The sequence below is a fragment of the Monodelphis domestica genome, chromosome 5 (assembly GCF_027887165.1).
Source record: "Monodelphis domestica isolate mMonDom1 chromosome 5, mMonDom1.pri, whole genome shotgun sequence".
Taxonomy (NCBI): domain Eukaryota; kingdom Metazoa; phylum Chordata; class Mammalia; order Didelphimorphia; family Didelphidae; genus Monodelphis; species Monodelphis domestica.
The window spans coordinates 170,983,570-171,002,929 of record NC_077231.1 but is presented as its reverse complement, the minus strand read 5'-3'; the positions used below and the strand labels follow the sequence as shown (position 1 = coordinate 171,002,929).

Here is a 19,360-nt window from a genome sequence, read left to right as displayed (position 1 = left end):
TCTCAATTCTCCTAGTCCATCACTCCTAGCCTGGCCTTATGTTTCTCTTCCCTTACATTGCCACCACATTCATTTAGATCCTTATTATTTCTCACATGGACTATAGTGATAGCTTCCTAATTGATCTCCCATCCATCCTCCACAGAGCTACCAAAGTGATAATCCAGAAGTACAGATCTGACCATGTCCTCTACTCAATAAGTTCTAGTGATCTCATTATTGCTTCTGGAATGAAATATGTACTCCTCTGTGTGGCATTTGAAACTCTCCATAACCTGGTTCCAACTTACTTTTTCCAGGCTTTATTATATATTACCAGGGTTAAGACATTCTTTGGTATTACCAAACTTGACTCTCTTCTCTCTCTCTCTCTCTCTCTCTCTCTCTCTCTCTCTCTCTCTCTCTCTCTCTCTCTCTCTCTCTCTCATTTTCTCCTCTCCTAACTTCTGTCCCCTCTTTCTTCCCATCTCTTCTCCCCCTCTCTGTCTTTCCTTCTTTGTCTTTCCTCCTTTCTCTTTTTCTCTCTCCCCCCTCTTTCACTGTCTTTCCTTTTCTCTGTCTCTGTCTCTGCTCCCCACTGCCTATTCACTAGCCTGCAATATACTCCCTCCTCAGATCTACTTCTTAGAATCCATGTCTTATCTACACTTTGTATCTCCTCCAGTGCTAAATGTAGTGCTATACACACATAAGTACTTGATAGATATGGCAGCTAAAAAAACTAATGTGATATAAAAGCTTCATTAAAGACAGGATTAGGTGACAGTCCTATTGTATCTTATCCTGGTCAGATCACATCTGGAACATGGTGTTAGGCTTTGGAATTTATATGTTAGGAAGAATATTGATAAGATAGAGAATTTTCAGAAGAGGACAAGCAAGATGGTGAAGGGCTTCTCAATCACAACATACAATGATTAGTTGGAAGAACCTAGGATGTTAAACCTGGAGACTTAGGGCACAACATGATTGCTCTTTTTAACTATCTGAAGAGCTGTCATATTAATGGCAAATTTTAGCTTGAAGAAAGAGAATTTTTCCTGAACAAGTAGAACCTCCCCAAAGAGGAATATGCTACTACTGTTTGTAGCCGGTACACTCCCCTTTTCTAGGGGTCTTCAAGTGAAGGCTAGATGATCATCTATTGGGGAGTTATAGAAGAGATTCTTGATTAGGAACAGGTTGGATTAAATGGCTTTGGGGGCACCTTTGAACTCTTCTTTGATTTCCTATCTACTATAAACCTTGAATGCTTTTAAAGCATTTAGTCTTACAGTAGTAAACAATACAAAGAGAAGCAACATTTTCTCTCATGAAATTATATCCACAAACATTTAAAAATTCAGAATTCTACAACTTTTTTTTGAATACTTGAAAATTTTCTTTCAAGATCATTCTTTTAATGTTTCTTGGTTTAATAGATATAACTCAAATAGCTGTATACTTTTATAAGCATATATGCATGTATATATTTATAAATATATGTATGTAAATATATACATTCCTAATTTTTATCTGGGAAATAAATTTGAAATAAAAAGCACCAAAAGGCTATTGTGAAATGTATTTTCTTCCTAAAACAAATGAAAGTTAAAAATATAGTGAGTATATTTTCAAAGTGCATTTGTTTCAGTACTTTAAAAGCTGATTTTAGACATAAAGCAAATATTAAAATCTTTATGCTCAAATTAGTATTTGCTGAACTGCTACCAGGTACTAGAAGTTTAATGAAGTAATAATGTCAGTGATTAATGCCCAAGAACGTGCAAATATGATAAAATGTATATACCATCTTGATAACACTAAAACTTTTCTTCTTGATACTATAGTAGATAAGTCTCACACTTGAGCTTTCATTACCAATGATTAAATCTTGCTGTTTCTAGCTCCACATTTCCCATATCTAATTCCTTCTTTCTACTTACACTGATAGCACTTTAGCTTAGGGCTCATCATCTCTAACTGAGATTACTGAAGTGGCCTCCTAATTGGTCTCACTGCCTTAAGCCTCTCCCCATTCCACTATATCTTCAATGTAGCTGCCAAAGTCATTTTTATTAAGAATAGATCTGACCATGTCACTTTCTTCTCTCAATAAAAATTCAATGTTTCCCTTTTGGATTAAAAATGATTCCCGTTTCATTTTTAAAGCCCCTTCATAGCCTGGTCCCACCCCCTCCTTCCCTCTGTGATCCTGCCGAACTATGACTCTCCATCTCCTGTTTCAGGTCTTTGTATTAACTGTCCTCTAGAACCCATTCCCTTCTCATCTTTGCCGCACTGAAACCCTCTTTTCCTTAACAAAACAGTTCAAGTAGTACTCTCTGCACAAAGCTTCTACTGACCTCCCTAGTTGCTAGTGTCCTTACTTTCTAACTACCCTGTATCAATTTGATTTTATTCTCTTTATTTTTATGTTTATACTTAACATAAGTATTTGCTATTTCCTCATTAGAATATAAGTTCCTTGCAACGAGAAATGACTTCATTCATTCTTCTAATCAGCTCAGTACATAATATTTTTAACTGTTTCTGCAAGGGAGGAGTCACAGTTACTAAAGATCCAGAAAAGAGAGTTCTTGCCACCAAAGTCCTTGGTACTGTCAAATGATCATACATCAGAAATGAGATGATTTTATTAGGAGAAAGGACATTAAAGCAATGCATTAGCATCTGTTCTGCTGCTGCACTCAAAGGACAATGGGATTTTTCCTTCTGACTTGCAGTTGAAACTTCCCAGATGTGTTGACCCTATTAGAACATGAGCTCCTAGAGAACAGAGACTGCCTTCTATTTCTGTTTGTATGCCCAGTGCTCTGAATACAGTAAGTACTTAATAAGTGCTCTATTGATTAATTAGTAAATGATTATTCAAAGAATCTTAAAGCAATCTGAGCTACTGTCTTAGCTCTTTTCACAAGTCTATGAGATAGGGAGTAGATATCCTTTATCAAAATAAATGAGCTATTAATCAAAGACCAGGAGTGACATGCTGTGTTATAGTCATATTCTCAATACTAAAAAATTATACCTTTTCATTTTTTCATGCTTAAATATATATAACATGGAAAAATACAAATTGTGCATGCTTAAAAAAAAGGTCAAGTAGGGGTAACAAGCTATTTCAATAAAGAAAATAAACAAATTTTTAAAGCTATTTCATTAGAAACATTCAACCTATAAGCAGAACAAAATTATTTGTACTAAATAAATACAAATATGATCATTCAAATCAGTAAAATTATATTTGAATTAAGTACCTAAACATTTGACAGTTCCAATAGCGTGAGCTGAAGCTGCTCGGGGTTTGTTTGTTACCAGGGCAAGTTCGCCAAAATATTGTCCCCTGGAATATCGGGCAATTTCAATGGCACCATTCTCTTCTACTTCTTGTTTATTCTGGAAATGCATTAAACATTTATTCAACTTCTTTTAAATAAGTTAAAATTTAACATTAATATGAAAACAAATCTACAACAGTATTCTGTATTTTATTACATGGATTTCAGTGGGTTAAAGAATCTTACCTTCCTTTTCATACTTATTTTCACTTCTCCAGATTCTATAATGAAAAAAGAATCAGCTGAATCTCCCTATCAGGAGAAAAAAGCACAAATTTAAAAAATTTAAGCTCTGTTCTATCCATTTGCCCGTGTTAGCCCCTGTAGTCTTTAAACAATGTAAAGATCACCTTCATGCAACAAAAAAGAAAAAAGAAACATTGAAATGAATTATCTCTTTTTTCTTGGCATGAGAAGTGTTGTCAAACACTCTAAAATAATATTGGAACAATATTTTGGGCTGTCATTCTACATTTTGTCCCTCAAATATAAGCATCTCCCTAATATAGCTCTCTTTCTCTATATATATATGAATGGATATAATTATCTGTTCATTCACTACTTATTCTTTATATATATGTATGTGTGCATATACATATGTGTGAATATATGTATGTGTATTATACATCTATCATATCATTGTTCTCTCTCTGTATATGTATATAGATATATTTATCTGTCCATTTGCTATTTATTCTTTCTTTCTGTGTGTGTGAGAGAGTGAGTATATATGCATGGGGGTATATTATAGATCTATGATATCATTGTCTTAGGTAAATCCTGGTATGAAAACTCCCTCCACTGGCAAAGCTCAACAACTCAGCCTTAATTTTTAGTTCTAGAGTACAGCTTGGGGTGCTACAAAATAAGACATAGCTATGGTTATAAAGTCAGTATATGTCCCAAAGGCAAAATTTGAACTCCAGTCCTGCCTGGCTCCATGCCTGACCCTTTATCCATTTAGTCATATTGAATATATGTGATACAAAAATTTGATCTACATTTTAGCCTGGGCAACAATATTTGAAATTTAAAATTAAAGTATTCTGGACTGTGACAAGGAAATCACTTTAAAAGACTGATATATATTAATTTAAGGTTGCCAAGGAATTCAGCTATGTAATTCCTTAATGAAAACTCAAGTCAGCAGTCAACCTTTTATGGAGTTTAATTACAAACAGGAGGAAGAAAGGTATTAGAGAGAGAGAGAGAGAGAAAGGGGAGAGAAGGGAATAGGGCTTAAATACCCCCTTTGTTTAGGCTGGGCCAAAAGGCCCAAGCCCTTAGATAGCTGAGGCAAAGAAAAGAGATCAGTCCCTATCACTCACGTGACCAAAATGGAGAAACAGTCTCAGGGGCCTCCACCTCCAGCTTCCTTCCGAGCAAGCTTCTCAGAGCACCACCTCTCAGAGCAAAAACTCTCCAACCCCCCCAGTCCTCAGACCCTGCTATCTTTAAGGAAAACATCCAAGTTCCCTCCCCTCAGTTCTCACATCTACCAATCACTGTCCATGTCTTCCCTGTGCCAATGGTGGCTCTAGCTTAACCCAGGACTGCCCAGAGGTCTGTGGCTTTGCACATGTATGTTGAAGGTCATATTCTCAAATAATTAAATCTTGATCCTTTGCTACAGCCCTTCCTAAATCCTGTTACCCTGAGTAGGGTGGAGATTGGAATAATTAAATTTTGATCTATGCTGCAGCCCTTCCTAAATCCTGTTAGGACTGAGTAGGGTGTAGATTGTAATTTCTAAGACCTGGTTCTGTCATTCCAAGTATCTCTATTGTATCAATTCTAAAATCAATCATGACTCAAAGAACTTCCTGTTCTATGCTTAAGCATAGGTCAAAGCCCTTTCCATTGTTCAGCAAAAGGTTTCTGTCCTAAAGTAATCTTAAGAAGGGAGGAGGAGGAACCTCCCATGCCAATGGGGTTCACATTCCAATGGTGAAATTTCCAACATTCACAAGTCTAAGAAATTTTAAGGTTTACAGGACCCAGCTCAAACTGTGGCACAAAAGTCAATTGTTAAATTTTGAAAGTGAGCATTTACACTTCAGGAATTGGCAAATGCTGTAAATCAGGGCCAAACTTATTGTTTGTTGATTGACTAGATTTAAGAAAGTAATAAAGAAATGTTAGTAATCCATATTAAGTTAAATGAGTTATGCAAACTTTTTTTTTCTCTTTGGAAAGGCAATTGTTAAACATCTACCAGCATACCTTGCATATATATGGTTCTATTTAGTATTTTTTTTTATTACAGGGTTTAGAGGTGAAAAGGACCTTAGAAATCATCTAGTCCAACCCTTTTATTTTATAGAAAGGAAATAGAGGTGCAGAAACATTAAAAGGAGTCCTCAGTGTTATATAGAAAGTAAATGCTAGAGCTGGGGTCTTATTCCCTTTCCTTGAACTTAAAATCCAATCCTATATACCCTGTTGATGTACTACAGATTTTCTTTGGATTTGGGAAAACAATCCTATAATTTCTTTCATGCCTGGGAAGACTTATATGAACTGATGCAAAGTAAAGTCAGCAGAAACAGGAAAACATTATGACCACAATGATGTCAATAAAAAAGAACAATAAAGTAAAACTTAGTTCTATGCAATTGTAATAACCAAGCTTTATCAAAGAAGAGATGAGAAAATAAACTCCTAGCACTGGGACTATGAGCATGGAATATTGTTGCACATGCTGCTGAATATGACTGATTTTCTAGAAAACTAATAATAATTTTTTTTTTGGCTACGTGAGAAAGCTTACTGGTTAGGGGAGGCTGAGAAGCATATATTAAAATGTGGATGTTACAAAAAAAGCATTAATAAAACAAAAAAAGTAAGAATACAATTTCCCCCAGACCATCTGTTGTCAATGATTTAGGGAGCTTTTATGGCTATTTAGTTCAATTCTAGGGCTTCCTTTGTAATCTGTATGTATATATCAGCTGTGCAGGCTTATAAAATCAATCAAATTATTTTGTTGCTTTTCAGGATTTCTAGATTTCTCAGAATATTTTGGGAAACATGGGTTTTTATCAGATTTTTCTACTATGTTTTAATTTAAACACTAATATTTTAACTTTTATACATTTTAATTTAAATACTAATATTTTAATGTAAATAAATAGCTATCCTTACTCTCTTTAAAATAAATTAAAATTAAATCATGTCACAAAATAAATGATTCCTTGGGTCAAAGTTTATGTAAAATAAGGCTTCCAAATTTACACTTTTGTCTGTGCCAAGAAATCAGACAACTGTCTAAAGAAAAGCAAGGAACAGATGTAGAGCCTCTCTTTTTTATTATCTAGGAGATAAGGTTTTCATGGAAATTTCATATGTTGAAGTTTCAGGTGTTGGGGGAGGAGAGGAAGAACTAACTTCTGCCATATATACCATAGGTCTCTTAAGATGCTTTTTAGTTTATCAGTTGATAGGAAATAAGCTAGTCATCCACACCTTCCTCAAACTAACATAGCATTTCTTTTAGCCAATTCCAAGTACTTATATGCAAATCAAGTGGGGAAATTTGCTTAGTTAAAGACTATTAAAAACAATTAGACAACCTGGCAAGCTGACACAGTCAAGAAGATGAGACATTTGGGTATGTCTTTTTATGTTAAGCAATGTAAGAGATCCAAAACAGTGAGTAGATGCCTTCTTTTCTCTTGAGTTCCATGGAGAACAATTTAAGTAGTGTGAATTGTGGCAGCTAGGTGGCTTACTGAATAGAGAACCAGGCCTAGAGATGGGAGATGGGTTCAAATTTGGCCTCAGATACTTCCTAGCTGTGTGACCCTGAGCAAGTCACTTAACTCTAATTCCCTAGTCCTTAGAGCTCTTCTGCCTCAGAACCAATACTTAGTATTGATTCTAAGAGAGAAGGTAAGAATTTAAAAGGTAAGGGTTCAAAAAAAGTGTGAAAAGCTAAAAGTAGTTTAGCATGGATGACTCTTTAAGAAAGTTCACTGAAAGTGCTAAAGTTGATAATAATTTTGGATCAAATGATTTTTAAAAATCCATTCAATGATAAAATGAACAGAATTTACTTTTTGAAAGTAACATATAATTAAAACATATGATAAATACTATACCTGAGCAATAATCTGTTCTCCATCTTTGTATACTTTGGTGCCTATCACATCAACCACTTTCAGACGTTCTGAGACCTTCATGAAACAAACAAACAAAAAGATGCTAGTTATTGTTAGGGACAATAAGGTAACATATTTCATTTTGGATGTGTCCTTTTTTCCTGAAAGGCATAATAATGATAGTTCAATTACCATACCTAGCATAGAAAATCAATAGATGAATATGTGCTTTGCAATCAGTCATTTATTAAAAATCCTAAATACATCTGAGAAAAGAAGAAAAAGTACTAAAAACTCCCATTTATTCCTTTATTACTAAAAACTAGCATTTATTACACAGATGCCCTTCCTGCTCACAGCTAGCTGACCATGCGCACATGACAGCGCTGAGGCTCTGAGACAATGAGGTATTTCCCCCAATAGCCACTGAAGAGTTAGAGCTGATCACTCAGTGAATGTTTCAGGATATTTGTCAGACCCACACCCTGAGTCACATACACACACAGTCAGTATGGTCACTCAGAAGTGGAAATGCCTAGATTTTTAAGAAGCTCTTTCATTCCCTTCCAAGTTCATAGTGAATGAAAAAGCTCTTACTGAGCTTTGACTATGTGTCAGCCACTGGGTTAAGTGCTAGAGATAGTATAAGAAACAAGCAAGACAGATCCTGCTCTTAATGGGATTACATTCTAATAAGAAAAGACAATATGTAAAGGAAACTGTGAGTCAGAGATGGAGCAGGAAGGGCAAGGGATTTGGAAGTGGCTGGGAAGTTTCATGGTAGTCTGGTTCCGAGGGATAAAAAGCAAAAGTTCACTTATTAAAGTCCAGGACCCCAGGCGCAAAGCTTGAGTTCCAGTAGAAGAAGAGGAGGACCAGAATGACAGTTTAACAGTGGAGTATTAAAAAAAAAAATCTTTAGGGGGGGGGTTAAGGGAGAATTATTACAAAGTGACCCATTGTTCGTTCTCTAATGGCTCTGCTGCTGTTCTTCATGAACCAGAACCATCTTAAGTCCACTGAGATGCTCATTTAGCTTAATTACATGGTATCATGAATTCTATTAGCTGCAATGGGGCATTGTCAAATGAAATAAAATATACAGCATGTGTGCATATATTCTGATGGCAGGAGAAAGGGGGAAAAGACAAGATTTGTAAGATTTTGAAAAATTTTAGCTGAAAAATAATATTGATAAAGTTCAGGTATGTTAATCTCAATCTTTTGTAATATCCAAGCTATAGATTAGAAATTTTATGTACCATTGATCCAAAAAGGACCAGAGAAAAAAGAATCAGTGCAATTTTAACAGCCACTCAAAATAAATCCCACTTCAAATTGCATATGCTACTATCATCTTCGTATACAAAGGACAGTGCATGATGAAGCATCCACTGGGTATGTAACTGTATGTAACTTAAAGGCACTTGTATTATTGTGAGAAGAGAGAGTTTCCTTGAGAAGTAGTAAGCTCCTTGAAGGCAAGAAGTGTTTCTTTCTTTTTTTTGGTCTTTGTATCTACAGTGCTTGTTGCCTTTGTTGCAACAAGTTGTTGCAACAGTATGTTGCCTTTGCACAAAAGTAGGTGCTTGATGGATGTTTGCTAAATTGAACTCAAGTAAGCTTCATGAAACAATCACTCTATAAGGTACAGGAAGAAGTGAAAATAAGGATTTTCTAAAGATGAAGAAAATAAAAGTTAATCTGGGTCTTTTCATATTATTATACAGAAAAGAAATCATTAGGATCACACATCTGTACATGTGGGAGGAAGATGAGGTACCAATGCATGAAAATAAAGGATTGGGATTCCCTCTAGATTCTACTTTGTTTAGTGTGGACTTACTACACTTCTGTGAGAAGTTGCAAGTAAGTAAATATCAAGGGAATATCAATTGTGGAAAATTGAGAGATACCTGTATAGCAAGGTCAAGGTCCTTAAAGAATAGAGTTAGACTAAGGAACAAGGATAGCCTCTGGACATTGTATCATTTATTTTTGGGCCATTTGCTTATAGTCTGATAAGGAATATAGAGTTTTTCCATATTATACTTTGGCAGTAGTGAAAATCTTTAAGGCTCACACAAAAGGACACTTTCAGGGTCTCTAGCCTATATGAACATATGTTATTTACACAAATTATACTCTATAATCAGCAACCGAGAGCTGTGTTTTTGTAAATTTTTAGAGCATATTTATTTCTTTTCTTTTAGATTAGAAATTTCTTGAAGGAAAAGATCATTTATAAATATCTTAGAAATCAAAAGATTTTGTGGGCATCCAAAATACTAAAAAATAAAAGAAATGGTAGACATAATGGCAGCTGTAAATGGGAATAACAATTAAGACCATCAGAATAATTTGTACACAGTATTTTGATCCTTTGCATTAAAAATGTTGGATGCACTGGCAATTAATGTTTGTTTATTATGAAAAGCGCACTGAGTCTAAAGTCAGAAGCCTAGGTTCAGATTCTACTACAGAACAGTTGTGACCTAAAACAGAATTCTGAAACAAATTTTAAAAATCCACTAATAGAAAGATACACTTACTTCTAGAGATTTAAGAAATGGTAGTGACTCGATAAAACTTTCATACATCCTTCTTTTTTTGGCATTGTTTTTTACAATTATCCTTCTGAAGGTTACCCTGTCCTAAAAACAAAATATAAAATAGAATAATGGAAAAGGTGAGTGACAAAGATAAAAAGAAGTTTAATTGACTTGCATGTATGGTATGGAGAAGCAGACCATGTTTTAAAATAAACTCAGTTTCTTTGAATTGTAAGATAAAGATGTTATGTACTTCTAGATAACAGTACAATTAATTCATGTTACTATTTTACACTGAAATATAAAATATATAACAAATTCCTATGTAAAACATCTTGATATTTGGCATGGAATACTTTTATGATAAAAAAGAAAACACCATATAGATTTTGTTTCTACACACACAAACACAGAGGATTTTGAGAATGGTAATCTACCACTAGGGGGTGGTGTCAATCTTCCAAAAAAAAAATGTGTGTGTGTATGTATGTATGTATGTATACATACAGACATATATATAAAGACATAGAAACCTGGAATTGGGTTTTAAAAAATATTTAAAAATGTTTTTATTTCATTTTTTACAAATTACATTTAATAACAAATTTTCACGCAAGTTTTCCCAAGTTATATGATCAAATTTATCTCCCTTGCTCCCTCCCTTTCCTCTCCCCTCAGTGCTGGAAGGTGATTTGATTTGATATTAGCACAAAACATATTTCTAAATTGCTCATTTTTGTAAGTAATCTTATAAAACCAAAACACAACCCCAAATAAAGAATGGAAAAATTGTATGCTTTCATCTACATTCTGACTCAAATAGTTCTCTCTCTAGAGGTAAATATCATGGAATTAAAGTTCTAAAGCACTTGGAAGTCATTTGTTCCAGTTCCTTACCTTTACACAGAGTCAAGTCTAAGCTATATAGTTATTCTCTTTATTTTAAGACTTCTAAGGAAACAGAAACTATAACCTTCCAAGATAGGGCCTTCTAATGTTTCACCAAGAATTACTTAACTCAGAACTGGAAGGGTCAGAATTCTTCCTTATTTACATTAAAAAGTACCTCAATCTGCAGAACCACACCTAAAATAAATGACAGGGGGAAACAACAACAACAATAACTCTTAAAATATTTTGTTATAAAATTTACTTGTGGTGAACAAATGTCTCAAAGTGTTCATTTGATTTTTTAATAAAACTATCTGAATATTCATTAATTACGTAAAAGAACATTGATCTTAAGTTGTAGGTCTAGGTTCAGATCCTTTCTCTGAACATTTGTGACCTATGAGACTGGCCAAATCACTTCTTGGGTATCATCTTGCTCACTTATAAATGGAGGGAGTTGGACTAGATGGTTTCTGAGGTTATTTTCTGATTTAGTTCCATGACCCTATCAACATGCTTTAGATATACGTTAACCTGACTAATAAATAAATTATTCTTATGGTACAGAGTGAAGGACGTAGCTTATGAAACAAGTCGGCTCCTACATGGTTTGAGTCCAAGGAAACATTTAATACCAGTATGCTACAGTCTGCAGAATCCAAAGTATTGATCATATTTTGTTCTTAAAATTTTTTAATAAATTGTTTCTCTGTACAAAATAGCATGTAACATTTGAGACTAGTTATTTTATTGCTACAAACAATTTCAAAATTGTTGTTTACTAAAAGGTACAGGCCATTTTTTTTTATACAAGGTCTCTTTGACAGAACTGTCTTCTCCTACTGTGATCTGACTTTCAATTTAAAATGCAAAATTCTGGTTTTTAAGTATGTCTTTGCTGAGAAAGCTGCCAATAAACAAAGTTCTAGTACTGTTTACTTTTGGTTATTTAAAAAGATTTTATATCTGATAAAGGTCTAATTTCGCAAATCTATATAGAATGAAGTCAAATTTATATGAATTCAAATAATTCCCCAATTGACAAATAGTCAAGGGATATGAATAAGCAATTTTCAGATAAAAAATAAAAGCTATCAATAAACACATGAAAAATGTTTTAAATCATTCGATTAGAGAAATGCAAATTAAAACAACTCTGAGGTACCTCCTTAGACCTATCAGATTGGCCAATATGATAGTAAAGGAAAGTCATAAATGTTGGAGAGGATGTGGCAAAATTGGGACACTAATGCATTCTTGGTGGAGTTGTGAACTGATCCAACCATTCTGGAGAGCAATTTGGAACTATGCCCAAAGGGCTTTAAAACTGAGTATATCCTTTGTCCTGTAATACCACTGGGTCTATATCCCAGAGATAACAAAAAAGGTGAAAGGACTTACTTGTACAAAAATATTTATAATAGCTCTTTTTGTGGTGGCAAAGAGTTGGAAATTGAGAGGATTTCCATCAGATGGGAAATGGCTGAATAAGCTGTGGTATATATATTGGTGATGGAATACTATTGTGCAGGATGATTTCAGAAAAAGCTAGAAAGATCTACATGAATTGATGCAGAGTGAAATAAGCAGAACACTGTACACAGTAACAGCAATATTCTATGATGATCAATTGTGAAAACTTGGCTCCTTTTAGCAATGCAATGATCTAGGACAATTCTGAAGGACTTATGATGGGGAATGCTAGCCACTGCTAGAGAAAAAACTTGGAATAGAAATGCAGATGAATCCATATAATTTATCACTCATTTGTCTGGGTATACACCTTGGGTTTTAGTTCTATGAGATTATTCACTTACAAAAATGAATACTATGGAAACATGTTTTGCATGATAATACATGTATAACCCAGATTGAATTGCTTATCAGGTCTGGGAATGGGGAAGAGAAGAAGGGAGGAAGATAATATGGATCATATAACTTTAGAAAAATTATATGGAAATTTGTTATTAAAATAAAAAAGAAAATTATCATTACATGTAATTGAGAAAATAAAATGCTGTGAACTTAAAAATTTTTTTAATTGGTTTACACACACAAAAAATATTTTATGCTCTGTACTTAGCACACTGAAATGGTTATTATAAATGATTCACAATTGATAAACTAATCATAAAAATACTCAAAACACTCATAAACACATATATCTTGTATGTGTGACTATGGTTTGCTTAAATGGTATTCTAGGGCCTTGAAACAGTGCTGCTCTAGAAATGCTTAGCACATGGAACAGGAAGTTTGCAGAATAGTCAATGCAGATTTTCTTTTTAAAAAAATAACATTCTTTTTTTATAAAAAAAATTTGAGTTAGAGATTCTCTCCCTTCTTTCAGGCCCTCCCCATTCATTAAGAAAGAAAGCAATATGAAACCCATCATTCAATACATGCAAAACATTTTTCTATATTAGCCATTCAACTAAAGTTTTCATTAGTTGAAATTTTTCTCCTGAGGAAAGAACCTATCTTCAAAACAAAGCTGGTCTTATTGATTAAATGGAAGAGGTTTCCTTGACCTTACTTTCATAGTTTACTCAGATGATTAGATTTTATATTTCCCTTCTTAGACTATTGGCATAATGCTCTCCAGATTATTTTACTAGTTTGAAAACAAATGAAAACTATGCTTCTCCATTTCCTTTTTTAATCTATATAATATTTAAAGAGATTTTGAGATTATGAAGTCTTTTCTCCTTCACACATTTTTTTCTTCTATAATTTAAAATAAAGGTTCTAATTTCAAGAAATTATTGATCAAGAATGAGTTATGATCAATTGCATTCTGGTAGGGATAGCAGCTACATTCTTCAAAGATAAGCATTCTTTTTTTTTTTAATTTTTTTAAACCCTTACCTTCCATCTTGGAGTCAATATTGTGTATTGGCTCCAAGGCAGAAGAGTGGTAAGGGCTAGGCAATGGGGGTCAAGTGATTTGCCCAGGGTCACACAGCTGGGAAGTGTCTGAGGCCAGATTTGAACCTAGGACCTCCCATCTCTAGGCCTGACTCTCAATCCACTGAGCTACCCAGCTTCCCCCTAAAGATAAGCATTCTTAAAAACTACTAAAGGAAGGCATGATATAAGCAATCCTTTATAGTTTCATCTACATTGAATAATGGCATTTTCTAGGCTATATGGCATTGGGTTAAGGGAATATTTTTCATGCTCTTGAAATCCTACCTGGAAGCCAATCCTTCTTCTCCCTACACACAAAGTCTGCTTCTATACAGTATGTATTTTGAAGACAATGTAAAAATTGGACAATGAGGGTAGTGAAGGGCCTAGAGTTCATGCGCCAAGAGTATCAGCTAAAGAGACTAGAAATATTCAGGCTGAATCAAAGATAACTTCATGTATTTGAGGTGTTGTCACATGGAAGAAAGATGAGATATTCTGCATGTTGCAAAGGGCAGAAGCAGAGATAACAGACAGAAATGACTAAAGGGCAAACCCTGTAGAAAGGGAATTTCCCTTCAGGCCTGGGGTTACACTAGAAATCTTCTGAGGTCCCTTCAAAGTCTGAAAAGCTGAGATTCTGCAAAATTTATTGATGAGAATTAAAAACTTAGAAAAGGACTCCATCTATCCATTATCCTGGATGATGATGATGATGATATTGATGACTAAGAAGGTTTTGGAATAATAGCCATAATAAATATTACTTACCAAACCCCACAGAGCACCAGGAGAGGTAGCAGTGATTGTAGCTGCTCTGGGTGTATTGTACATTAAGGCCAATTCACCAAAGCTTCCACGGTTATCATAGTTGCCAATACACTTTCCAACACCATCACACTTTACATAAATATCGTAGGTGCCCCTGTTGGAATAAAAATTAAAGTTAAAATGATACAAGGAAAACCTTATCACAATAAATGTGAGTACAAAGAAGAGTTCTGTAGAGCAAATTTCCAACTTTCTTTCTAATGTTAAAAGGTGCTTTAGTTGGCCTAAGTGGTACCAACAAGTTGCCAGAGGCTATTATGCACATCAAGGCTTACCTATCATGGAAAAATACAAGAGTATTTTTCCTTGATTTTAGAAGAGGCACACAAATGAACTAATCAAGGATGATAAGTATATCTGGTGGGCAAAGTGAGCCATAAATAGAACAATTTTTTTTTGACAAAATGAACAACAAAAAAGAAAGTCAAGTGATTATGGATACAACTTTAGCATGTCACAAACTATTAGATGTTTCATGGGCTACTTATCACGCAAAGTTCCTCAAAATAGAAAAAGCTAGAAATGAAGATTAAGTTAAAATTTTTTAAAAATGCTTAATCTATTGTAATATTCGAGAATGTTCGTATTATAGGTCTTTTGTTCGCTCCTATCTTCTAATTTGCCTTCCTTTTCTATACAAATAAGATCCAACAGGAGTGACTTTGCATCTTTGGGTACTTTGTGTTGCCCACAATTTGTATTTACATAAATTTTTATGTGTCTTCCCACACATTGTATTCTTTTGGAGAGAGCACCATTTTAGAAGCTACTCAAGCATGTGTGAATGCAGGTGTGAGAGGATTGCTTTTGCTGTAGTGTAGTTACTACTTAAGGAAAATAAAAATCCCATGGACACCTGAAAAACAAAAGGTAGGGAAATATGGATTACAGGTAAGCAAGGATGAGAACAAAAAGGAAACATTTAAAACAGAAAATAGGTGCTTGGAAAGAGAAGTGAATAATGTGCTTTCATAATTTACTGGCAAATGAACCTTCCACAGATATCATTTAATACTGAAGAATTATTCACACTGTCCATTTTATTTAAATCTAAGCCCATTCTTCTCTTTTGAAGTAAAACAAAGTTTTCTGTATTTTGAGTGGAGAAGCATACATCAGTGTAGTGACTACCAGGGGAGAAGTGAGTAATTGAGTTAAAACATATGGACCAATATATTATATTATATTGCTTTGCTATTAGTGGTCCATGAGGCATGGTTTGGCCAAAATCACTAGGACCAGGATTTCAGTGAGCTGATTCTCATCTCAGTTGTGTGAATCCTTAATAGGTCATGTGAGCATAAGGAAGTCACTCTCTCTACTTCACATTTTTTTAGCTGCCAAACTGAACGCTGACCTCATAAGGTTGTTTAGAGGATGAAATAAATGAAAACACTAGAAAATTAACAGTACAATGCAAGTAAAAGGCTACTGTAATTACTGTTACTTACCCAGTAAAAATAATCATATTCTGTTTTCCTTTTGATACCTCTAGAAATCTCAAAAGTTGTCCGGTTGAAGTTCAGTCTCTTAGTGCATGTTAATGATAGCAAGATCATTGGTTTGATCCAAATGTGGACCATGCAGCTTGGAAATGTGCACTACTAGTCACATGAATGTGTGTGTGTGTGTGTATGTATATATGAACTTGACCAAATTCTTGACTATTAGAGGAAACATAACCCAAAAAGCATGTCATACCAGATGATGACATTTGCTTATATGACTTGCCACCTATATCTATTGATTACCTTTTAAGAAACAAGATCATAGGAAACAGAAGGGACACAAGAGGCACAGTATGACCCAGTTAGAGAGAACTAGTGAGTGATAAGCATCAAGATGCCTTTAATTCACCACCGCTCACCACAATTTGCTTAGAGAAGCATATTTGTTTACCTAAAAAAAGCTTAGAGGCAAATTATGCCTCACTGTAACATGGTAGGGCTCAAAAATTCCTACTCTAGTTGTCTATATGCTTAGTTAGTTTTTGCTTGTTTTTTTTTTTAATAGTAGGTATATACTATTTGGTAAGTAGTCCTTATCAATTACTTGTTCAAGACTAGAGCTAATTAAAACAGACTCAATAAGGCACATTTCCATGAAGAAATTACCTTTTCAAAGATTTGGTTTCATAATGATGGATTAGTCAGTGTTTGAGACTTGAAAAGCAGCTAATTTTTTCCCCTCTAAATTGTTTTCTACAATCTAAAACACATATGTGGGTTTTCAATTGAACTCCTGTTTTTATGTGGAGGTTGGGTTTTTTTTTAACCCCTAACTTCTCTGTTAGAATCAATACAAAATATTGATTCCAAAGCAGAAGCCTGGTAAGTACTAGGGGGTGAGAGTTAAAAAGACTTGCCCAGAGTCACACAGCTAGGAAGTGTCTGAGGTCATATTTGAACCCAGGACCTCCTGTCTCCAGGCTTTTATTCTCTGAGCTGTCCCTTATGTGGAGGTTTTTTAAAATAAAGTAGATAAGTTAAAACACCATTAGAAAAAGGGATACAGAAGCATTTGTATTATTAGGCAAACCAGGTTCTCTACATACCTCACTTCTTTTATTGAACCGTTTATAAATGCTATCTTCTCCATACTTCCCCATTATGGTTTGGGGACCAAACAGATATAAAAATAGTGCAACTATCACACACACACACACAAATATACACACACACACAAATACACACATACACACACACTTTTTTTTTTAACAATCAGACTCTGGACTATGCTTGCTGTTCAGCTTCTTAAATATGGTTCTAATTAATAAGGCAGAATCCAAAGGTTCCAATTCCATCACTGGTACTAATTTAGCTGTGTCACCATAAACACAGCGCAACCTTTGTAAGAAACTTCCTCATTAGTCAAGGACCTACCTCACAGGAATATATGAAAGGGGGAAAATGTGATAATGTATGCAAAGCATATGGTAAAGAAAAAGTACAATGAAAACTTAAGCTGCTATTTAAATGATAAAAGAATAGATCACTACAATAACCCTACAATACAGGGCAGATCATGACTCAAAACAATGCTCATATTCTCTAACAAACTCCTCTGTGTAGAATTTAAAGTTCTTTCCTGGGTTACTGCATATCATTTCCCTTTATACATTTTATGTTCTAATCATACTGGCCTACTTGCAAGTCCGTGTCCACAATATATTAGCCTTTTCTCTTCTGCTTAGAATATATTCTCTCCTTAAACCTCTGAACTTCTTTCAAAATTCAGTTGAAGGTCCCCCTACCATAATAGTCCATTTCTGATTTCCAAATCTACTTAAGTCTTGTAATTTTAAGGGTATATATGGGCCCTAAATATTGATTAGTATTGGTATTAATCAACAGATGATGGTGACTGTGGTCAGGTTATTAAGTTGAGTTAGATCCTGAGTTTGACAGTTGGTAAAGATGGCTGAGTCTAAGTAGTTGAAAGAATCTTGCTCAGACTATATATATATATATATATATGTATATATATATATATAATATTAAAAATTATAGGAAAGGGAAAGGAAAAGGAAAACAGGCAGGAAATATATTTCTTATCGATATATATGTACCCTAAATCTAAAAATTCTCTATATAACTAAACCCAAATTTCTAGTTCGCAAGAGCTGTCTTCTTTCTTAACAAAATCAAGGCTGACCTAAAACTTTGTATTCTATCTATACCAGCGGTTCTCAACCTCTCAATTTGTAGCAATGAGAATACATAATGCATATCAGGTATTTACATTCTGAATCATAATTGTAGCAAAATTACAGTTTTGAAGTAGCCACCAAAATAATTTTTTGGTTTGGGATCACCGCAACATGAGGAACTGTATTGCGGGGTCGCGGCATTAGAAAGGTTGAGAACCACTGCTCTATACCCTTATTCTAACTATATATAACTAATCTAATTTAATTTTATAAGTAATTCCTTTCCTTCTCTCTAGCTTTAGAGAAATGAGCTCTTGACAGGTTCCCAGCAGAATAGTTCTCTCCAGGCCCTGCTGGCCTCCTTCACCTCTGTAATGTCACAGAGAAAACTCTCAGCCAGTCTCTCTTCAAACCAATGATCTAATCCACCAACTTTCCAAATTTTCCAAAATCTTCTCAACCAACTGTCATCAACTTTCTCTCAGGATTTTCTGAGGAAAAAATCAAAACCTCCAACCTTTAAGCATAAAACTCCCAGAGTGACCATTATTTTTCCTCAGACCCCTAGGGATCTTGGAAAATCTCTTAAAGAACTTCATGAAAAGTCCAGCTGACTTCTTAAGGTAAACTCTCCACATTCTTTCTCTAATCTAGAGACCTTCTCATACACAACCTTGTTAATTAACCCAATTTCATAATTAACTCTTAATTAACCAACAAATAATCTATTATAGGCCTTTGAATTTTCTTTGTACTTACCCTGTATATACTTTGTTCTGACATATGTACATAGGTAGTTTGAACCAATATCATATGAGTATAAGGCCTGACTGTACCTTATGGCATAGCACTGGACCTCATACTTAAAAGATACATTAGCCTGTAACATAAATGCTTTTTGGTTCATTAGTTGAGTTTTTTACATAAATTGCAAATAAATGTATAATCAAATGATTCTATTTCAACATATATGAATAAACACTTTTTAAAATGACTGTTTGCTTGCATTATAATGTAATAAAAGAATGTCAGTAACTATTATAGACCAACTTGCCAAATGACCACTAAAAATGAGATATTACAGAG

The 19,360-nt window shown here is 34.3% G+C and overlaps 1 protein-coding gene across 1 annotated transcript in view; it reads right to left on the bottom strand.

Moving 5' to 3' along the window:
• Window positions 1–19,360, bottom strand: part of PRKAR2B (protein kinase cAMP-dependent type II regulatory subunit beta) — a 165,617-nt gene that overhangs the window by 3,667 nt on the left and 142,590 nt on the right. Inside the window, exons 6-10 of the mRNA XM_001362896.4 lie at window positions 14,566–14,719; window positions 9,994–10,095; window positions 7,442–7,516; window positions 3,528–3,593; window positions 3,261–3,399 (exon numbers count right to left, since the gene is read on the bottom strand). Coding sequence (XP_001362933.1) covers window positions 3,261–3,399; window positions 3,528–3,593; window positions 7,442–7,516; window positions 9,994–10,095; window positions 14,566–14,719 — 536 coding nt within the window. The remainder of the gene's footprint in view (window positions 1–3,260; window positions 3,400–3,527; window positions 3,594–7,441; window positions 7,517–9,993; window positions 10,096–14,565; window positions 14,720–19,360) is intronic.